This window comes from Oryzias melastigma, linkage group LG7 (assembly GCF_002922805.2).
Source record: "Oryzias melastigma strain HK-1 linkage group LG7, ASM292280v2, whole genome shotgun sequence".
Taxonomy (NCBI): Eukaryota; Metazoa; Chordata; class Actinopteri; order Beloniformes; family Adrianichthyidae; genus Oryzias; species Oryzias melastigma.
The window spans coordinates 17,741,379-17,765,629 of record NC_050518.1 but is presented as its reverse complement, the minus strand read 5'-3'; the positions used below and the strand labels follow the sequence as shown (position 1 = coordinate 17,765,629).

At 39.2% G+C, this 24,251-nt stretch overlaps 2 protein-coding genes across 2 annotated transcripts in view; both read left to right on the top strand.

The window, feature by feature from the left end:
- LOC112158994 (kelch-like protein 12) overlaps positions 1-24,251 on the top strand; it is a 145,982-nt gene that overhangs the window by 93,831 nt on the left and 27,900 nt on the right. The gene's annotated exons all lie outside the window — the stretch shown is intronic.
- Positions 4,055-5,539, top strand: cebpb (CCAAT enhancer binding protein beta). Its single transcript, XM_024292747.2, has one exon. The coding sequence runs from the start codon at positions 4,228-4,230 to the stop codon at positions 5,086-5,088; it is 861 nt and encodes a 286-aa protein (XP_024148515.1). The 5' UTR covers positions 4,055-4,227; the 3' UTR covers positions 5,089-5,539.

Below are 24,251 nucleotides of genomic sequence, written 5' to 3'. Positions count from 1 at the left end.
GCCGTGCATTAATTTAGCTCATAATATTTCTATGAAATGGTTACTGCTTAACTGCTTAACTGAAGGGTAAATATTATTCATAATAATAATTCTCTTAATGGAAGAACTTTTCATAATTTTGCTTATAGATTTCTTTTAAAGATGCCCATATTTCTAGACTCTTCAGAAAGAAAAATATAATTAATTGCTTGTCCATTGCTGCAAATAAAAAAGGAAGTATTTTTCTGGTATTTCTGTCAGATAATAAAGGTTATAGACCCATTTAAAAAAAAAGCTTTGCTGCATGACACAGGGGATCCGTCTATGTATGGGATGGAAGTCCAGGTGTCTGTGCTGATGTCCTTTAGCTCTTCTGCATTTTGGGGTTTAGGGTCAAACATTCCTCTTCACAGTACGATGGAGTTTCACATGAGATTGTATAATAAGTATAATAAGTAGAGGATACTATGGTTTTTTTTATTACCAAAGATTTATCTTTTTATCGAAATTCCAAAATTTTAGGCCCAAAGGGAAGGTGAAATTTAAACTGTAGACAAAGATGACTAAATGACTAAACTATAAACTATAATCTGGCATGTTTGCTCGTTTGAACCCTCAACAGGAGTGTGCTCTCTTGGCTTTATAGGAGGCTTTGTATGTAATTTATTTATAAGTAATCTGTAACATATTTTCTTAGTTATGTTTTTACTGTCACACTAATTACTTACAGTTATAAAAGATACAAAATAAAAAAATCCCTTCTGTAGGTGACCCAATTCTTGTACACCACTATTATTACGCTTTAAGATCTTAAAAAAGAAGCAAAACAAGTTCGGAAGAGTCACGAGGGTTCATCTGGAATCACTGTGCACTCCTCCTTAGATTCCACTTTTTAAATATATTTTGATGATTGATTGGTTGTCTAACAAATAAAATCAAGATAGATTCAAACTTAAAACAATAAGAGATCCTTCCTTAACACCATATTATCTGAAAGATTTTGTCATTAGCGCCACCTCCTGGCAGGTTTGGAACACTTTGTCACATTTCTCTAGTGTCTGACTTTAGAAGAAGATGAACACAATTAACCACAATTTGTTTATTGCTCGTTATATAAAAGCTAAATTGACCATTTATTATTCATGTCCCTCAATTATTTAATTGTTCTTCCTGATTAAAAATAACTTTCTTAATATTTTAAGGCTGAACACCCTGAAGTCAATCAATAGATCATTTTGATTAATCTTTAATAAAAACAACAGTGACAAAACCTGCATAATTCCATGTAAGAAGTTAAATTGTTAAAGTACAATTAAAAATACATAGAAAATGACCACAGGAGCTCCTCTGTTTTAAAAAAAAAAAAACTTAATTCTTTATTCTTTTTTTTTATGTATTTTTGTTTTTCAAGTTTTTCAAGTTTCTCCTGCTTTCCAGAATCCACTTTCCACCTTCTGTGGTGTAGATGTGATCTAATTGGTGCAGGTGATCTGAGTACTCAGTGATTGGTTGATCTTAAGAATTCAACCATTACAAAACCAAAAAAAATGTAACCTTTGTTTTAAAATGACGGCCCATAAATAGACTGAAGTATGTCAGGACTTTACACTGAAACACAGATAACTGAGTTGACAGTGATGCCCAGAGCTAAAAATAACAGGAATATTTGGAAAAAGCAAAATAGTTTACAGCTAGGTAATGTAATCTACTTCACTCTGCATTCAGGTGTTAAGTTGCTCCATCTTTTCTGTCACTGCTGTGACTGGAAGCAGAGGTAAAGCGATGAGGGTCAGTTGTCCTTCAGGGAAGTTTCAATGAGCGCAGCAGTTTACCAGGAATCCACTTTATGAGAAGATTCATGAATTTGAAATGTTTTTATTGGCTGAGGTTCAAAATCTTTTACAGTCACGTTGTAGTGGAAGATAATCTCTGTTAAAAAGACAATCCAAAATGTCCGTAAATGTTTTTGACTCTACCAGCCTTTTAAATTAGGGTTAAACATTGAAGGTGTGTTTTTTTTATCTGGTGCCAGAAGAGTTGATGTATTTTTTTTATTAAATCAAGCAAAAATAAGCTGTCAGGAAATGTTTTGAGATATTCTTCACTTTTTTACACCCTTTACACATTGTGCTGAATAAAAAATAGACAGAGAAAAACTGATTTACACTCACAAGCGTCTCTGATTTGCACAAATGTGCAGCATGAGGTCAAAAACATCCAATTTGACCACAAATATTGCCATGTATGCATCTGAAAGGAAGTAACTTGTAAAAAAACTTGGGTGTAACAATTAATCGACTAAATCAATTTCCATTCCTACAATCTAACCAGATTGATTTGTATGAGGCAATTTGTTAATCGACCTTTACCATTATAAAATAATTTCAAATTTTAATGAATCAATTATATTAATATTGGATAATTCCATTTGGATTGAGGCACGGGATGTTTATTTAATAAAAAAAAATGAGCAAAAAATGATCAAATCATCATTACAGTCCAATATGTGGATTTTGCAAAGAATAGGTGGTAGAATATTCTAATTATGTTCAGTTTGTATTATTTTTATGTGGAAAAACAACAGTAGGGTGAACTTTTTAAAGCTAAAATATGAATGGATTTGCCATTATTTTTTGTTTACTTGTGTGTTTGTACACATATATAATTTACACTTGATTTTCTTGCAAAAAAATATTTGAAATCTAGAAAACTTCACCTGCGTCACACTGGTTGAATTTTTGGCCAAAAATGTTCTTGGATGGATTTTAGGTCAGTGAATTGGATTTTCAAAACTAACACAATCGTATCAACAACCACAAATTATGATATAAATCAAATCATTCAAATGTGCAGCATCAAAGTGTTTTGGAAAGATTTGAATATGTGATTTCAGATTAAACAGTCTTTATATGATGCTTGAAGAAAAGGGAGCACTCCCTTAGCGATGCTGCTGATGTCATATGTCATTCTGTTTGATAGATCTGCCTCACAGGGAGCTAAAAGTAAAATGCAAAGGTCGAAGAAAAGTTTAATGAGATCAACCGAAAGCGAATGGAAGCAGAGGGAAAACTTCAAACACTTTCAAAGCAGTTTTAACGGAGCCAGAACTAAACTAAAGAAAAGGTTTTTACTCAAGCCTCAAATATTGCATTTATGAATTAAGACTGTTTGTATTATGCACAGGCAAGTCATTCTTAACAGACTTTTAATTTGAAACAATTAGGAATCCAGAGTGCATTCTTGGAGTTGTTTCTCTCCAGGAGAAGCTTATCATGATTTTCTGCTTCAATCACCTCCTAACATGTAAGTCATGGTGACTTCAAACTGAAAGTGGCTATTTGTGTTAAACTGATGCAATAAATGACACGTTTGATTGTCTTAGAAGATGTTTGAAACACCAAAATGTTTCAATTTCACTCACAAAATTAGCCACATGGGGGCAGTAAACCTCAATCTGCAAACCAGTTTCAGACTATATCAATAAATTGTAAGAATTTAGTCTGAAGTTATATAAACTTTTGGTGCAAATTTGTAATTCTGATCAGATTTTATTTAGAGTCAGTATATTTTTGGGCCTCATGAGTGTCCAGAAGTGGCTTTTATTTTTATCTTGAAGTGAGTCACTGGGTCATGCTTGGAGTCATGTTGTGGGGATAGCATTGTTTATCCCACGAGACAGTCACATCTGTCGTTGACGACAGTGAAAAGTTGAAGTGTTGATGTGTGCATCGCTTTGAGCACATCCACAACTTTTCTAATCAATTTTGTTTTGGAGAAAAAGTGTTTAGATGCTTTGATTACAAATGAATGGGATATTTCTATACTGGAGAGTTCAGGAAATGTGTCAAAATGATGAATTTTAATAACTTTTCTTAATGTTTACAGATGAACTTTAGTTTGAATTTAAAAGAAAAAGAGTCAAGTTCAGGTTTTCATTTGTCCCAACATAAACAAATGAATGCGGGAAACGTCCTCCAAAGTGGAACAGGTTGTTCGCTGTCAAGCTCGTCACACCTGCCCTGTTAGGCCCCGCCCACCCGCGCAGTGAAATAAAACCCTCTCGAGACAGGAAGATCTGTCAATTCCTTCCAATCCGCCACAGAAAAAAGTTGTTGCCACGTGAAGTGACGCGGATGGTTTGAGCTCGCTCGCGTTCACGTTTCACGAGTGACTCAGCTGAACTTGAAGCGCACGGGGCGCCTCACCTCAGCCCTGCCCGCTCCTGCAGTCCGGCGGGAGCGCACATCCATGGAAGTGGCCGGCTTGTACGAGGAGGGCAGCTTTGCTATCCACGGCAGAGACGGCATCATCAGCCCCGTCGTCGGCGGCTCGTACTGGCGGCTCGGTGACTCGATGACGGAGCTGGGCATTGAGGAACGGGAGAGAGCGATCGACCTGAGCGTTTACCTGGATCCAGCCTTCCACTGCGCGCAGCTGGCGGCGCAGACGCAGCCGCAGGCGGACGCGTACTCTGACTTTCTGGCGGAGAACAAGATCAAGAGAGTGTCAGCTCTCCAGAGCTACAGGAACTACTCTTTGCTGGGCGAGCTGGAGTCGAGCCAGTGCGACCCCCGGGAGCCGTACTCGCTGGGTTACTCGGAGCTGCAGGAGACGCGCGCGGACAGCGTCCTGAGCCCCGAGCTGAGCCGCTACAGACCCGCCGCCGCCGCCGCAGACAGAGACGACAACCTGGAAGACGCCAAGATGGAGAACGGCTCGTCCGGTTTCGATATGAGGTCCTACCTTCATTACCAGTCCACCAGCAGCAGTCTGGGGAACATCTCCACCGCGTCCTCCACCTGCTCCAGCCCGCCCGGCACACCTGCGCCCTCAGGTAAAGGCAGGTCACCGTCTCACGGCGGCAAGGCGAGCAGCGGGAAGTCTAAAAAACGCCTGGACAAGGACAGCGAAGAGTACAAGCTGAGGAGGGAGCGGAACAACCTCGCCGTGAGGAAGAGCAGGGACAAAGCCAAAATGCGCAACTTGGAGACGCAACACAAAGTGCTGGAACTGGCCGCGGAGAACGACCGTTTACAGAAGCGCGTGGAGCAGCTGTCCCGGGAGCTGGCCACGCTGCGCAACCTGCTCTCTGCAACTGGACAGTGTTAGGTACCCCCTCCCACGGGAGAATCCCCCCTGTGCCGCTGCCTCGAGTGGACTGGAGAGCGCACGGTGGTCCAAACGGTACGCAGGTGAAGGCGGCCATCCCCAGTTTACAAAGGACACTGAATAAGACTGAACAAGTGGGTGCATGGATTGCGCAACCACTCTTTACATGTCACTGTGGCTTTTTTTCCTCACATGTAATGTTTGTGTATGCAGTATTTCTGTGCAGGTTTTACATACATACCCGTGAATTTCTACATTTTTGTGTGTGCGTGTGTGGATCTGCAGCAATGGCTGTCAAGGGGGAGAGTTGTGCTGCAGTAAAATGATGCAACTCTTTGTAATAGTATTGGCAATGAATGAAATAAGTCTAATTATTTAAGATTTAAACAGGTGAAATGCTTTAATTGTACTTGACATTGGATTAAATAGATTTATACTTTGTTTAAAGGAATTTGCACGCTCTTTTCTGTTCTTTTATTCACAGGTTTAGGGTGCAGACAGACACACAGACATGGGCGTTCACACTCAGACTCACACTTAATCCGTTACAGCATATTGCGTTGACAAAAACGGCTGTTTTTAGAATCCAGGTTTGCGTAAAATAAACCAAATCATTAAAAAGCCTTTAAATATTTGAAATACGCATTTTTATAATCATGTGTTTCATAATAAGTGTCATATTTCCAGTTAAAAAGCTTAAAAAAAAGTCAAATTGCACTCAAAACAAACATTTCATACAGATAACCTTTTACATAAAAAGTCCTCACGCTCCCTTTTTTTCTCCCTTCTCATTTTCGTTTCTGTTCATTTTAAATAATTGACGCAGTCTCCCAAGGGTCCTAAAATAAATCAAACCCATTTATGCTGAAATGATACTGCTGAGAGTGCAGAAAAGAGTCGGCCGCTGCACGCAGCACAGAAGTGTTGGCTTTATCTTTAGCACAGGGCTCTGTCAATAGTCTGCTGGGTCCACTGGCCTACAGAGGGGTTCAAGGTTGCACAGAAATTAATCAGCAACTAACCTCATCACACCATTTCAGGTCACGCTCGAGCAGTCTGACATGACGGACGCCTGCTAATCCTCTGCAAACTTTTATTTATTTTTTCTTTAAACCAAACATTAACGTTTCATTCAAAGTAGAAGGAGCAGATAAGCTCACAAGTGGTGGTATTTTTCCAGTATTTGACTGGTTTGAATCGTATCATCGACAAGCAAGCAGACGGAGCAGATAAACAAGAGAAGTGTGCAGCTTTTTCTCCCTTTTTTTGCATCACATTTTCTTTCAAAAGCTGCAAAAAGTCGTCAGCCTGAAAACGGCGCTTTGCTGTTTGTGCAGCGAGAGATGACATTTTGGATGTTTCAACACACTCAATGATAAACTGTTTAGCTTTTGAATTGTGCAACATCCTCCTTTTCCAACACATCACCACAAGAAGAGCGATACTTGAATACGACATTGTTATCCTCCGTCTGTCTGACAATAGTTGTAAGAAGCTGTGGTTTGGCTTCAGCCTCACAGGGCAGAAGAGTAAAAAACCATGTATACATTTTTTTTAGCTGACTATCCAATTTAAGTCCTGAAATGGTCGCACAAGCAGTGTGATGTTTCAGAGAAGCGTTTTTGGCTCAGCGTGGAGCTCCTCTTCGACGGGCCTGTCTTGGCTCGGGCTGCTTCAAACATTCTAGGCATTCTTTCTTCGATGACCCCTTGTTAACTGTTGGCGCTGCATGCAGGCCTCCTCTGCTCCCAGCTCGCATGCTGACAGGCCAGAGGGAAATTCCCAAACAGCATGACCCCTTCAGAGTTTAGCCCAGCCTTCCTTTCCACATCTTACTGGCAATGGGCAGTGTCTATCTGTAAACTCCTCATTGCATCACAACCCCCCCCGACCATATTGTCCCTAAAAAAAACTCCCAATAAAGCAACACACACACCTATCATCCTATTGTCCACTTTGTGCTGGTTACGAAATAGAAGAACTTTTCCTCCCTTGAGTCATCCTAAGATGACTGAAGATGTTCCTCAAAGCTTTGTTTTGGTGATCTAAAAACAATCTTATTTTTAACACGTTGTTCAGGTGCTACACGGAGCGAACAAACACAATTGTTCAACTCAAATTTTCAGAAAATAGCTGAAGGCACTTTCACAATGCACTGTTTGGTCAGGACTACATTGTGTTTCCTCAAATAGTCTTTTTTTGAGGAGATGTGAAAGTTTACCTAAATGTTTGTGCTGATCAAACAATTAAAGTGTTTTCACTTCACATTTACACTTTCCACTTTACTCAATCCACTCAAACCATACCAAATTTTACAGTTCCACTTGAAACCACTAGGGGCAGGTTACAGACGAGAGCAATTCCTCAAAGAAATACCTGTTAAAAAGTCTAAATTTACACCAAAAGTAACAGTAAGTGAATTACTTTTTTTGGTAATTATGACAACTGTGAGAGGTGAGAATTAAAAAATAAATACACAAATAAGACATTGTGATTTTAGCAGAGCTCAAATCTGCTCATTTTTAGGGCTGTGATATTTGGATTTGGACTAAAACCTGCTTTAAGGGCAAACCAACAGAACTTCAAACTTTGATTTTGTGCCAAATTGCTGTTTTTGAAATGATATGGAAGTGAGCAGAGTAAACTCCAATCAAAATCTCCTTAAAGTCCCATTCCGATCATCTTTTTATCTATTTTCAAAGAGTTCCTAGTGGTCTTTTAATTATGATTATGCAGTTTTTAGCCAAAAAAAAAAAAAAAAACTGTTGTTTTCTGCAGAGCGGCAGGAGTTCCGTAAAAATTTGCTTCAAAGTAGCAGGAGCAACCCCGCCCCCATTCCCCAGTACCGAAAGCATCTCTGTTTACATGCTCTCTCTTACCTTACAGCCCTTCACAACCCCAAGCTAACATTAGCAGTGCAACAAAAATGGCAACCAATGCCAGAGCTATCCAGCCGTGTAGTTTTGAGCCAGATGGCAGTTCAGACGAGGGAAACAAAGACGTTCTTGGATCTATTTGTCTGCAAGTGGATGCGTCAGAATTGAAGGGGAGAAAAGATTTTGTGGCCTGCCAAGTGTATTTTCTACATCAAAAATACAATCTTTTTCTTGTTGTGTATTTTATTTTTTATTAAGTTTTCAGGAAACTTTAGATGGAGTTACATTTCAGAAATGGAATAAGAAGAAAAGAAAAAAAAAGTAAGACCCTTCTATAAGTAATTTGTCCATGAAATATGTACATGTTAACATTGGTACTTCAAAGAGAAATAAAAAAGAATTCAAACAAATTCAAGAAAGTGAAATATGCTGGAACACTAGCTTAGAACCAGGATGTAGTCCTCGTTATCGATCTCTATTTACAATCTATTTTGTATTTATACAGGAGTTATACAGTACATGCATTCAATTTTACATCAGTCATGCACAAAGTCAGATCTTGATTGTCTAATTTCTTGTAGCCATCCTTCCCAAATTGAGTTAAATTGATCAAATTACAACCGGAGTGAAGATGTCAGTTTCTCTATGATATAGATAGTGAGATTTCTAAATCTGGTCTTTTAATGTATTGTCTGATGTAGTGTCGCACTTTAAGGTCTCTATGAAATTCCTGGTTGTTCAGCCCATACAAGTCTTTAATTTCTGACATAAAGTCAACATCATATCCAATCCATCTCAAAATCCTGCACTGTCCTGTTAAGTTGTGTTTCTTTATCATATTGGTCCAGATTTTAAGTAGCCCTATGAATTTGCGCCAACTTTTCGAACCTTCTTTCAATTATAATCAATCTTGACAATCTTTTTCAAACAGCATTTTTTTGTCTGCTTCTGATCCACAGTGATTTGAATACAGAAATACTCAGAAACGCAATTTTAATTTTATTTTAATATGTTCTCCATCATGACAAAAATGCCACAAAACATGTTAAAAACAATACAATTTTCATCGGAGTGGGTTTTTAACAGTTTAAAATCAAACACTTAGGTCTATGATTCACTATCAAGTGTACAGGGGGGTGTTTCAGCAAAAGTGCAAATGCAGATGGACTCTCCAACTGACTAAAATGTGGAAGCAAACCAAAAGAATCCATGGCGTAAGCACTGTGCATTTTGAGTGGGGGAAAAACACAGCCCTTAGCATGAATCCAAGGAAGCGACAGTCATAAACATGTCATTTTAATAAAGATTGTGTTGCAGAAGTGAAGGCTCTCAAAGAAATCTATGGTAGTCTAAAAACTGGACTAACCAGTTAATGCTTGATTGTTTTCCCAATCTTCTTTTCTGTGTTGGTTGCTCCCTTCATGGGTCAATACATCTAATCATTCACTTTCATCTAACCCTCTCCTTTACTTCATTATGCCCTCTGTCATATACATCTAAGAACCACCTTTTTGGTCTTCCTCCAGGCCTCTTTCCTGGTAGCTCCTCCAATGTGTTCAAACCATCTCAATCTGCGTTCCTGCATTTATATCCAAAACATCTAAGATGATCTGCCACTGCAGGTCAGGCCATGCTAGATGGGTTTTCCTGCAGCCATATCAAATCAGGCCAAGCCATGTCCACCCAATCCGTTCCTGGGGAGGATCGTCTGGGCCATCCTTGTTTCCTTTTCTTGAGGTTGGACACCGGGGCCGCTCCTCTTCACGTGCTTATTCCTGAGGAGGGTTGCCAGGGCCACACTTCCAGTGTCCTGTCACTGGAGAGGGTCGTCGGGACCTCTTCTCTTCACGTCTGTTCCTGAGGAGGGGTTCTCTTACCCCTCACATCCATCTGGCTGCAGGACCCATAGACTGTTTTCTGAACTTCTTTTTTTTATCCTCCATGTCCCCTTTTCCAGGTGTTTTTGGGGATCTGCCCTTTTGGGGAGGGGTACTGGCAGGTTTTGGTCAGTAGTTAGGATTTTTGGTCATTTTGGGGACTTGAAAAGGTTCCTCAGCCACACCAGTTTCAAGTTCATGATCTGCAGCTGTCTTCATGTCAGTTAATTACCCTCAGTCTATTTAAGTGTCCGGTTTCAGTTCTTTCTTGTCAGGTCATCTGCTCTGTCCTGTTCTGTCCCTGTTTTGGTTCTCCATGTTTTTTTTGTCATGTTCCATTTCATTTAATATTTTAAGCTTCTTCCACCAAACCTCCTACATTTGGGTCCTCCACCACCAGTTCCTGACATGATCTGTTTCTTTTAGTCTTCTGATACTTTTTCGTCACAAGTCACACCTGAAACCTCCCTCCACCCTTCTTTGCACACATATCTCCACAACTTTTTCTTACACTCTGCACTGTTGATCCCAAGTACTTCAAGACCTTCACCTCACCATTCCATTTGAGTTCTTCTCTTTTATACACACATCCTGTCTTCCTTCTGCTCTCTAGAACAAACCTCCACCTCTTTAGATGTTCCTCCACCTGCTCCCTGCTCTCACCACAGATCAGTGTCATCAGTCTGTCCATCACCACAGATATCAAGAAGGAGCTCAGAGCTGACCCTTAGTGCAGTTCCATCTTCACCTTCAACGTTTTTGTCCCAATCACACTTTTCATTTTTCCACCTCTTGATCCTCTGCTTTTCTATTTTCCTCCTCATCTTTGTCACCATTAGAGTATCCGTTGCCGTTTGGTTACATTCCTCCCAACCACCACCTTTCAGTTGGAGATCTCTTTAAGATTACATCTTAACAAGATGTTATCAGCTTGTGTTCTCCACACTTAGATGTCACCCTATGCTCCACACCACACCCTTTTCATTCTTTAAGTGAAGTTCACCACTGTCTTTCCTCGTGCACTCCTCTCCTGAATACCAAACGTATCACTCCCTCATTATTTCTAATCACCGGCGTCCTTCTCCTCTCTCTCACATCCTACTTGGGGGGCCGTAACCACAAAAACATTCAGCATCACACCTTCCACTCATCATTCTATCTGACCCCATCTTCACCTCCAGAACATTTTTAGCAACCTCCTCCTTCAGGTTTACTCCCATTCTGTTCCTCTTTCCATCCGCATCATGATAAAACTGTTTGAACTCTGCTCCCAATCTATAAGCTTTGCTGCCCTTCCATCTGGTCTGCTGAACTCACAAGATTTCCATCACGTCAACCAACTCTCTAGTTTTTCTTGCCAACGTTCCCACAGTTCTGCCTGGATTTTTTTGTTTGTTTGTTTGTTTAATAAACATTTTAAATAATATCAATGTAGTAATGAAGATTAACTGTATAGAGGATTTAAAGTCACACTCTGATCCTCTTGTGGTCTACTTTTAAAGTGGTCTTCTAACTATAATTATGTCGCTTTTAGCCAAAAAAAAAAACATATGGTTTTCTCTGACATAGTTTCTGCAGATCAGCAGAAGTTCATCAGAAATTCACCTGAGTTGACTGGTCCTTTGTTTACACTCTCTCCCTTTACAGCCCAAAGATAACATTAGCAGTGTAAAAAACAAAAGAAAAATGGTGAGCAATTTACCCTTCTCGCGGTGACGTCAGACAAAATGGTGACAGGGATGGAAAGTTGAATAGTGACTTCTGGTTTAGAACGGCAAAGCTGACAGCTGAACGCTGTTTAACATAATTTTACGTAAATAAGAAAAGGTAACTTTACCAATTTCAACAGAAAAATGTAAAATATTTGTTTTATGAAAGTCCTTCCGAACTGTATTTTCATTTACTCTCTTAGATCCTTCACAAATCAAAATACACACTTGAATAATCCTTCAATATTGACATTTCATTTGAACAGATATTATTCTATTTTGCCTGATGTTCTTCACACGTGTTTTAAGCGCGATCGAGCACAAAAACTGTTGCAAATTCTTGTTGGAAACACATAATATACACAGTCAAGATGCAGACTGCTGTGCGTGTTTTAAGGCTAAATTTAATTGTTGTAATAAGGGGTATTAGTTGTTTTTTCGGTTTTTCTGGGGGAGTAATTGTAAAAAATAGCTATTTTTACCAAGTAGTACAGCAAATATTTTAAGTGCAGCTTTGAAGCTACGTATTTTACAAAAGAGAAAAGTTCAGTTCTGCTCCTGATTAAATTAAAAATATATATAAATATTCAGAAATGCAACTTTAATATACATTTTCTTCACATAAGTCTCCCATTATCAGAAAAAGAACATGTTAAAAACACAGTTTTCATCAGAGTGGGTCTTTGAGTAAAGAATCTGAACCTGTGACCTGTAAAACTGCCAGATCATGAAGTTGTGCTGTGCAGAAATTCTGCAGTGGGGATTTGGATCCATCTCAGAGTTATTATCTTTATCCTGTGACGAAATCCCTGTTACTCCTTAGCAGCCAAGATAATCAGTTGCCAAAGAAGACACAGAAACTAACCATCCAACAAAGATGGTTTATTGCTGGAGGATCTTTGTGGAATTTCCTCATAGCAACATTTAAAATATTAGCAGTTGTTTTAATAACCCTTTAACACCAAAGCTCCAGTGTTTATGTTCTTTGATTTACTGTAATTTTTTAAGAGTTAGCACGATCAACGTCATTCCAGTTGATTCTAAAGGAGAAAAGCGGCGCGAGCCGCTTTTCTCCTTTAGAATCAACTGGAATGACGTTGATCGTGCTAATGGTTGAAAGGTTAAGCGCGTTTAATGACTGATAAAGTCGTTTCAAAAGTGTTTCACCTTGTTTTTCATTTTAAAATAAAAGTGCATTTTAGCAAGAGCTTTAAAATATAATAAAAATAAAAAGAAATTTGCAAAAAGGTGTCGTCCATTTTGGAGACTGCCTGACCTTTGCACTGGTTACTACACTTTTATTGATGTGTTTAAAAAGCTTTTTAAAGGCAGCATGTTTCCTCATTCTTGCTGGATTATAATGGGATCTAGTTGCTCAACCATTCATACCGCTTTGCTGTATATAAATTCCCAAGGCTGCAGATGTGGACTGCTGGCAAGCCAGTTTAGCAGCCTGAGTGAGGCTGTTTTCGAGCTAAAATAAACAAGACTTGCTGAGAAATGCTTCTTCACGATGACAACATTGTTCCTCCAACACCAGACGAAGGCTTTAAAATTGCTTACTAATGAGGCTTTCATTAATCGGAGCGACGCAACACTTTGAGTGATAATTTCTAACCTCGTATGTTTTCATGTTAAGAGGAGCACAGAAGTGTTGCTGTGGCTGTAAAGGGGTTTTCCCCTTCGATCGAGCCTGTTTTCAATGTGGTTTCAGCAGCGGGCCTCAAGATCAACACTAGCTCTCTGTCTTGCGTCTTGTTTGCTTAGATTTCTCTCAATGTTTTGTGGCGTCGATGACAACACGCTCGGATTAATTTTGAAATCTGTCTCAAACTGTTGTTGTCTTTACCCACAAAGTTTGATCAGAGCGAACGCTTCACCTCCTACGGTTGTGAAACCCTCAAGTCTGCACATTTGAAGATATACGAGCTCACTCTAGAAATTACTCTTTTTTAACTTAAAAACAAAGGGATTCTTTTCATTCTGGGTTTACAGTTGGTTTAAACGCTGTGATTTTCATGAATTCCAGTGTCCTCGCTCACTGAAAAGCACGGCGGATATCCGGACCGAAGGTTTGTAACGGGAAGCCAGACCGCATAAGATACGGTAAAAGGACCAGAACATCATCTGTCTTGAAGTGAACCAAAATTTCAACATCTTGGTTCACTTCTGCTATTTAGTCGAATGGATGACTGTGAAAAAGACAAAACTGACGCGCAGAAAGGCAACTTGTGGTCACTACACAGCAAATGCCACGGCGAAGAGCTTGTGCAACAGCTCACTTCCTTACACAATGACCTCCTGCTGATTATTAGAGCGTTATTAATGTCAACGTGTCAACGCATCCACTATGTAGGAACAGTTACAAAGCTACAATGGGGGAAATAAATTGATAAAATATAATTTATGAGCAAAAATGTGTTTATAAAAAATTCCATTGCCTGTTATGTTCAAATTGTTATGGTCTATGCCAGGGGTCTCCAACCTGTGGTTCTGGAGCCACACGTGGCTCTTTTATTCCTTTATTTTGGCTCTTTAGATTTAATAAAAAATGCTAATGATTGAATACATAATAGGCAAGTTTTGTCATTTCTAAACTTAAATAATGTTAGATTTCTAATATGTCAAACAACCAGGCAAAAAAAAAGTTTAATTTACTGTTAGAAATTCTACAGAAATATTCTTTAAATTTGTGTTTTTAATTTATAGTCAGTCGAATTAAAGTTTCCAAAAATTTTATTTTGTTAAATTACACTAAAATTGTTAAAGTTTCAAGTTTAAAATGATTGAAAATTAATCAGAGTTGTGTCTTTTGTTCCTCACATCTTAAAGAACGACAATAAAAAGCTCAGTTTATTCAAACTGTTTTGAGTTTGTTGTTCATATTTGAGAGTAAAAGGGTAAAAATGATGGTGGCACACCAACATCCTAATGATAAAAAACATCTTTGACTGTGCTGCATTTTTAATTTAGGTAAAGCTACTGCAGCAGGAGGACCTTTGGACACAGGCTGGGTTTTATTTTGAAAGGAACTAGTGTGTGCTGTTGTCAAAAGTAAAATTATTTATAACTGTTATACATATAAGCATATAGACACTGTTGTAATTTAATTACTGTAATATTTTTGTTACATTTATAAAATTAATTGACCAAAAAATATAAAATATTGTGCATTTTTTTATGATTAAATTAGATTTTGTGGCTCTTGTTGCTCTGGACTGTAAGAAACTAGACCAAATGGCTCTTTTAGTGCAAAAGGTTACAGACCCCTGGTGTATGCTAATATTTTCTACTTTAATTAAAGCTCAAAGTCCTTTAAAGTCACACAAATAGCTATTTATTTATTTATTAATTGATTGAGATTCTTTAGTTGTTCCAACAAACACAAGGCATAAATAATAATAATAATAAACAGTTTACATTTAGTTATGAAAATAAAATACAGTTAAATTTTTAAAAATTGAAAGAGTAAATTTGAGCAAATAATAATTGATTTTATATTAATTTTATTTTAGTGAAGTAGTGAACATAATTCCTGATCCTCGTACTGCTGGGTTTTAGCTTTCGTGTTTTCCTTTAATCTTTCCTCGGTTTCAAGGAATACAGAGATCTGCACCCCAATTTTGGGAAGGTGTCAACGTTTTATCAAAGTGAAAGTTTGGCCGGCTGCACTCTTCCTCAAAGCTCCATTCCAAAATTTCCTAGATTACTAGACATCTGACCGCTGACAGTTGGGCAAACATCCGGTTTTACTTTGACAGCTTGACCAAATGCGTTATGGAAGTGAGAACTGGGCCTCCTCTGTTTAAGGCAAAAAACAGTGTGCGTGCAAAAGAGAAATATTAAAGGAACTTGAATAGTCTATTATGAAAGTCTGTAACAAGTGTTTATTTTCACCTTTTTTTTTAATGTAATTGAATGTTTACTATTATTAAACAAATAAGAACAAAATAGCTTTAAGTCAAGTTAAACTGTGATTCATCCTTTAAATTAATATTTAATTTAATCATATAATGTTTGAGGTTGTGGTCTATGGTACTGTAGTGGTTAGCACTCTCGCCTCACAGGGAGAAGGTCCTGGTTTAAATTCTAGCTGGGTGGACTTTGCATGTTCTCCTTGGATTTTCTTCAGGGTCTCCAGCCTCCTCCCACCGTCCAAAAACATGGTTCATAGGTTAATTGATTACTCTGAAGTGTCTCTAGGTGTTAATGTGAATGTGTGGCCTGCAACAGACTGGTGACCTGTCCAGGGTGGCCATTACAGGCACCAGCAGTGTCCTTCAGACTGAGGTCTAAAGCTCGAGACTTTAAACGTCCTCCTCGTTAACAATCACCAATTAAAGTTAGTTTGCAGGACAACGATGTCTTATTATTTAAAGACCCACTCTGATCATCTTTAGATCTATTTTAAGTGTTCCCAGTGATCTTTTAATTACTATTGTGTCATTTTTAGGCTAAATCAAAAGACCTGTCAATTTCTTAGACATATTTTCTGCAGAGCAGCAGTAGATCATTAAAAATGTGTCTCTATAGTCTTTTTCAAACAGTATTTTTTCATCTGCTCATGATTCACAGCTATTTGAATAAAGAATTATTTAAAAATTGACTTAATTTCTCTTAATATATGTCCTCCATCATCAAAAAGTCATGTTCAAAACACCAAAAACACAGTTTTCATCAGTGGATTTTTAATATATTCAAAATTCAGCATAACATATTTTAAGTCTAGTCTTTGTTCATCAGTCAACTGAATAGTTATGTAAACTTTTAAGAGTAATAATAAGTTTCTGTTAGCTGCATCTCTTTCTTCAGAACTCCTAACATACTTTATTTTCCTAGCACACTTTCAAACAACTGTGGAATGCATGAATCATTTTTTGTTGGTGGAGTCATTTAGACCGGCCTTTCTTGGGAAGATTCACCACTTTTACAAGTTTGTTGTTTCCATTTCTGGTTCATGCCTCTCGCTGTGTTTCACTGGAATCACAAATGACCAAATAACCCTTTCCAGACCGAAAAGTGAGAACAACTTTGTTTTGTTGAAATTCTTTTATTTGTGGCACCACATGGAGATGCTTTAGCCTGCTTTTTGATTGATGTGATTCAGCAGGTCCCAGAGTCAGTAAACGTTAACTCAGCTTCCCAAGAAACGAAAGAGACCACAGTTGATTCATGGGTCAGGCATGATCAGAGTGTCCCTCTAAAAATGAAATGATCACTTAAAGCTTCCACGTTTTCTCTACTGGGGTTAAAATGATTGTTTCTTGTAATGTGTAATTTTTTTAGATGTTATGGTTGAGGTTGTTTATCCCCCCCTCCCAGCCTAAATCCTGATAGGTTTGAGTTACTAATCAGCCCAGCTGTTTCCGTTTCTGTTAGTGTCTGTAAATCTTTGGTTTCAGTTGTTCCAAGTCAGATCCTCCCATCACCGTCTTGGTTTTCCTGTGTTTCAGGTCACGCTTCTATGGTGGCCCCTGAGGTCCAAATCACAACAACAAATCCCTCAATGCAAAAACATATTCAAGATCACAACGACAGTTAAAAAAGCAAAACAAATAGTAGAAAAACAACCTTACATGAAGAAATCAAAACTAAAACACAATTGCAAAAAAATGAAACAAAAAAAGAAGCAAATTTTATTTCCAGAAATCAAAAAACAAACACAATAGGAAACTGGAAAAGGTAGCTATTTTATGGGACATCACTTATTGGATGATGAAGTTTCAGTTTTGACATTCATACTAATACACACTAACACAAGTTTTATGATTAGTACAGAGCAGATCCAGTATTGCCTCATGCCAAATAACTTTCAGTTGAAGTGATGAACAAATGTCATCCTCCAATCAGTGGTGTCCCATAGTACCAACCTCTTCCTGTTTCTTCTTATTTTATTTTTTAATATTTTATTGATTTCTGGAAGTTACTTTTGTTTTCTAAATGTTATTTTCCTTTTTACGATATTTGTCTATCATTTCAACTGAAAGGTATTTAGCATGAAGCAACTTTTATTGGTATGTTGAAGACACATTTGAAAAAAAATGTCAAAATTCCAACAACTTGGGTTGTCTATTGCCAAATGTTAAGTTCTATCTATATGCAGATGATACTATCATCTACACAACTTCCCCTTCTATTAATCATCCTTTGAGTGAGCTCCAGAGTGCTTTCCATCAATTTCCAGTTTCTGTCAATCAGCTGAAGCTGGTCCTTAATGGAAAAACGACCAAATTTATGACATTCTCCAGAGCTTGATCACAAAATGTATTACAGGCTGGTATTCAAACTCTTGGAGTAGCAATTGAAAAAGTATCTTCTTATAAATATCTGTTTGTTTGAACTGATCATCAACTGTCCTGTCACATTGATCATCTGCTGAAAAAACTGAAGGCTCTGGTAAACTTTTATTACAGAAACAAACCCTTTCTAAACTCTCTAGGCATACTTCTGTCTTGGGAGACGATGGAATCTGTGCCATGGTCTAGTCTGTTGTAGACTTATAACTCTTGTTGTGGCTGTGCAAGCCAATTCTTGAATGTCAGGCCCTACTGAAGGGCGTCTGGCTGACCAATGGAGCGCGATGATCCCACCGACCTCCAATAGCATCTGGACCTACGCCAAATGGTCCTGACTTATAACTCATAACTGCTGTAGTGTTTTGACGCTGTAAGACACAGAAGTAACCTCTCAAAGGAGATATATATGGAGATCCTGAGTTGCTTACTTATCAGAAACCCCCTCTTGGCCTCAGTGGTGTATACAGGGTTTACTCCTGAGGCCTTTCCCGTGTATGCCACAAGGCGGTGGAGGTTTGAAATCGGGGTTCCTTCCCCTAGAAGGGCTACCTTCCCAGGTTGAAGAGCCCCATCTACCCAAAACATCCGATTTTAGGGCACCACAGATCCCACCCCCACCCCTTCTCCTGTCAGTGAGAGCAGTTCCACTGGACTTGAAGCTGAACAACACAAGCAGGCTAGGAGTTGGACTTAGTTGTCATAGGCTATTTGAGCATTTTATGGGCGTTGAGAGCTTATCCCTAGTGCTGCTCCTGGCTAGGAAAACCTTTTGAAACTAGTCTAAACACTACTGTATGAAAAGACCACCTTCTTCCAGTTCTGGATAATGAAGACATTCTGTACATAAATGATGCTTCTTCAGCCCTTTTGTAACTCGCTCTGCCGTCCACCAGGTGACTGGCTAGCATAGCGAACCAGCCCACTGAGTGCCAACTTAAGCCAACATGGGCAAATACAGGTAGGACCACCTCGGAAACGGCACACAAACCCAATTGGGGCCCACATTTTCTGCCCACTTTTAAACCATATGGGGCCCACTTGGCCTTGCTGGCTGAGCTCTCGAAAAAGAGATTTTATCTCAAGGAATTTGTATTTTTGTTGTTCTGCTTGTGGTGTCATTTATTTAGGTCCTCCATCCACCAACCTCTTGACATTTGGTAAGCAAAACTCTAAAAATAGTTTGATGACCTAAAATCTTTCAGTGTGGCAACTCAAGAAAAGAAGGTAAATCCAGTGAGAAAATTGCTTTATTGTAAATATGTCATCGATAGATGAACACATTAAAGACAGTTTTTCACAGATATCTTTTGGGTTATTAAACTGTTTGATCTGATGTTAATCAACTGAAGAAGTTCCACAAACTTTCACACACACAGCCATGAAATCACAGACTGTCGTAGTAAACAATGCTTACGCTTTAGGCACAAGACGATTGCGCAACAGGAAGTCGGGTGTGTTGATGTGGGTGGCAACCATAAAAATATTCACCACCCACACGACAGCGTGTCCATCCTCACGCTCACCGCGTCTCATCATTAACCCCTCAGGCGGGTTTTTTTTGTTTGTTTTTATTGCCTCAGAATCAGTACGTGCCTTTTTACCATCCATTCAAGAGCGCCACAGCCAAACAAACTCAAAACATTACATCAGAAGCATCATTTCACTTTCCACTGCTGCCACAAGGAAAGCATCAATGCTGAAGACATGGAGTGCGATGGTGACGTCTGCGGTGAAGCAGGCAGGTCGCAGGTTTGTTTACATGCGGACCACCCAACGTCACTCTCTTGCAAGAGGAAGGATGTCAGAGCTTTGATGGGAGGAAGCACCGGCTTCAACCTCTCAGTATTTATGCTGTGACCTACATACACAAAAGTCAGCGTGCGATAGGCGATTTGTGTATGTCACAGTGTGGTGTGTGTGACGGTTGGCCTTATGTGTTTGTAACTAAGGGGGGCCAAACAGAGGAAGAGGAACACAAAGTGCTCACGAGTGAATTTCTCAACAGACGTAATCTGGCATCAGACAAAACTGTGCTTTTCCATTTGAGTCTAAAACACCAATGATGCTTTTTTTAGCAGAAAAATGGCTGAAACCCCATCGCATTATTGATGCTTTTATGCTTAGGTTGCATTTTATTATTGGGGATTTTATTATTGTGGTTGACCCTTTTGCTCATTCAGGACTGCATGGAAAGGTCATCAAAGGTTCAATCCTCCGTTTCCATCACGGGTGAAACACCTTTTGGCTTAACCATGAGCAGCACATTTAAAAAAGGAAAAACTTTGCAAACAAGAGGATGTTTTTTCTATTGTACCTTCTTTTTGTGTGAGTGCTCTGCAAATCAGTCTTCTTTTCTTTTCAGATGATTGAGTCTACAAGTCACTCAGAGAAAACAGTGACACTCTAAAAGAAGTCCGTTGAGGCTTGGTTAGCACAGATTTGATGTCTTGAGTCATCCATATGGATGCTGCAGGTTTGGGGGTTTTTGGCCAAGGGTACTAGACAGAAGTGGCCTCCTTTGGGGACATCATGAAAATAAATTGTGTGTGTCACTTTAAGTGATTTGGTGAAGTATTTGTAAGGATAATTAAAGAGTGTACAAGTTATGCTGTTGCATGGTGCTCTAATCCCCCATGTTAGTCTTTAGTAAGGTTAAGGTACTGGCTCCTTACTGACCGTACACAAATGTGCACGATTGAGGTCTGAGACATTAGTGTGCGCTGGACGTCCATAGGATCCCCAAACAAACTACACTGCCTAATTTCCTCATTTCTAACACTCCGCCTGCACGAATGGGGTTTGAACTTATGTGAACAGCTCTAGTGGGCCCCTTGCAAAGTGTGCTTAGACTATGGTAGACTATGGTCATATATCCCAAAATGGAACGTAAAAGCAAGTTTTTCAGTAAATTCAGCAGGTGGCTGTGTGATGACGTTTGTAATTGGGAAGTGTAGTCACATTTTTGCACGCCGAGTAGCGGCCATTGATGTCTTAAGAAAAAGTTCAAATTCAACTGCACCCATAGTCAGTGGCCGCCCGGGCACATTTGGAGGTTGTGCTGTGGCAGTCCAGGGACAGGTGGGTGGCAGGAAGGCAGTAGCGCAATAATTGACCTATCGGAGGTCTCCAAAATCACCTGATGATCAGCCAGTGTCAGACTGCCACGCTCCAGCTGCCCCACTACTCGTCCGATTATTAGAAATCATACAGTAGCAGCTTGGACACTCAACGGAGGCTGTTGACATGGTCTGGGGCCCCAGCCCATCCATGTCTGGTACTGCATCTGGTACTGCATTTCAAGGGTTGTAAACCCTTGATTTTACGAACAGCCAGCACGTCAAAAAAACGATGTGTTGGGGACACCCAAAACATCAAAAAGTGATGTGGAGGAGTACTAATGTGACAATTTGGGGAAGAGATTCTGTTTCAAGATCACTTAAACTCCACTAACTTGCTGACTAATGTGGTGACTTTCAGTCCAACTCAAAACAAAATTCAATTTAAATTTGTCACATACATTACATAGACATACAAGCATAAGCAGTGAAATGCATTGTGCAGGTAGCAGTCATAACAGCAGCCAACCGGCACCATCTAACTCTAAGCACTGTACTGGCCTAGGTGACAGTATCAATGACACAAGCTTGAAAAATATACTATCAAGCAACACAAACTTAACTGTGGCTAGAAGAGAGGATTGAGTGAACTCCCACAATGCACCTCTGAATGCCCACAGTGGCATGAAGATATAGTTTTACATGAGAGCTGTCATAAAACAGGTTGTGTTCCAGTGGACTACAGTAACACATTCCACTTTGGAATCAGACAAAAGGCAGTTTTTTGTTTATATTCAATGGAACATAGTTCGGCATCTTTGAACTGACATCAGATAAAATGCACACATAATTTCCCTGCTTTGGTGTCCTGATCATTTTAGGAATCCACATGCGTGGACACCACATTTTAGGTTGTATTACCACAATAGCTAATTCTGTGACATAGAAGACATAAAGAGGTTTTTTCTGTCCACTAATCTGACCTTTTTTCTAATGACCCCTGAGGTCAAAGAGTCGACTTTAGTTTGTGCTTCTGAAGACAGAACCTAATACCAGGAGGAGTGTGTCCTTTCTTTTGTCAGGCCCAAACTGTAAAGATTTAAATTAAATAATCACTTTTTGTTTGTTTTTTTCCCCTGCAGTTCCTTTTGATTCATCCAAACATTTCTGTTCTTACATTCAAAATTCATCTATACGTTACAGAAAAATGTCCATACTTATCTTTTCTGTTGTGTTGTTGTAAAATAGACACTTATTTAAGATTTCATATCCTTGTTTGACTTTCTTGTCAACAAAAAAAAAAGTTACATTTTAAATCTAAGTTTTAATTTCAATCTTTGTTAGCATTTGAAACTGCGAAAAGATAGCCATGGAGACACATCACCTACAATAAAGTTTTATTTCCCAGTACTGTTCCAGAAAACATGATTTTTAAAAGCTGTTGCCATTTGTAAAGATGAACAGAAAGCTGTCACAGTCGTCTGGCAAACACGGATTTAAAAGCAATTACACTTGAGTAAACGCTGTCTTTGTTTTGATCATTGACCAACATTTAAAACCGTCTGGCTCATTAGCAGCCGTGTTGAAATGATAAGGACAGGCAGAGGCATGACATTCCCAACCGTGTGCCAGCTAAAGCTGGCCTCATCGAGCTGTCTTTGTGCTCTGTGTACATTGTGTTGACTCACTCTTTGCCGAGTCACATTTGGAAAGACCTAACTCCTCTCCTGTACTTAGGAATTTCCTGATCCCTGAAGCACCACCCCCGAAAATCATCCAGAGGCTACAAAGCTGACTTACAGGCAACTGCGGTCCCGCCCACCCTCCTCACAGCTGGCCAGCTATTGGGAAGTTCCAGGTTAATGATCAAACAAAGGACACATGCGGGACGAGTCAGCAGGGCCGGGTCGATATCCTGCTTGGCTCGGTGTGCATGTGGACTCAGAGTATGGACGTGCCATGACTTAAAGGAATCTTCTGGAATTCAATCAAGTTAATCCCCCCAAAAAAGGAATTCATTGTGTTTGTCAACACAGACTTTAAAAGCCCAGAGACCCCCATTCACATTATTTTCAAAAATGAAATGAGAAAGCTTTTACCACGAGACACATGAGTCATGACAAGCCGTCACATTGGTAGTAGTTTCAGTAGATGGTTTGGAGGTGACTTCCGGCAGCAGGTCACACCCACAGCTTTTTTTTCTGGCAGCATGTTCTGTCTTGCAGTTTGACGTCAGCCGATCGTTGGTCGGGAGTGCTATTACTCACCGTGCTTAAGCTGCATTCCTGTACAGCACGTACCAGTGCCTCCTCCTTATTTCCCAAACAGGAAGTTTGAGCCAAGACTCTTGCCAAATCATCTGCACCACACACCCATGCGGTGGATTTTCCTCGAGCAACACGCGGCCACTTGTCTTGTTCTTCATTTTCATAACCCAAACTTTAAAATGTTCAAAATGGGGGATAAGCTCTCCATAAACTAGAATGGGGGTTTGGACGCTGATCTTGAATGTGTTTGATCAACAAACACTTTAAAAAAAAAAGGAGGTTAATCACTGACACCTGATGTGAGCCAGAATAAATATTGGAATTTAAAGTCCAGATTTTGAAGGCAAAGTTCATTTTTTTAAGCCACAGAAAAGATAAAAAGCCTCTTTTTATTTAAAAGGGGGAAAAAAACACAAATGTTTTTTTTTTTAAAGAGAAAAATAGATATTCACCTCCTGAAAAAGGTGAGTGCATGTACCAACAGGGAGTTCGAGCTGCCAGCTGTGTCAGCCCAGGTTCCTCAGAGGAAGCCAGAAAGAGCAGCTGTAACACATCCAGCTGAGAGATGAGGAATATGACAGCTCTACAGATCCACCATGTGGTGCTTTTAAAACACTACATCTCTGCACTTAAGTTCTCTTAAGTATTGTGAAAAAAAAACCTGCAATATGTTTAAAAACTGTGGGTCAAATCTGACTGACAATTCCTGCCATCTCAATTTAACAAAGGTTTTATTTAACTTCCCATATTTTGTCTAAAAGGATTTTCTATTTGTTTGTTTGTTTGTCCAGACGGGCTCTGCAACCTGACCTTCTGCTGCAACTCCCTAGCTAAAGAGACATAAAATAAGTTTTCAGAAGTTAAATACGTTTCTATTGAAAGTTTAAAAAAAACAATTTCATTTAGAGAAAATGTTTTTTATATATATATGTTTTTATTCATGCCAAAATATACACTATATTACCAAAAGTATTGGCTCACCTGCTTTGACTCGCATATGAACTGAAGTGCAATCCCATTCCCAACCCATAGAGTTCAGTATGATGTTGGTCCACTTTTTGCAGCTTTTACAGCTTCAACTT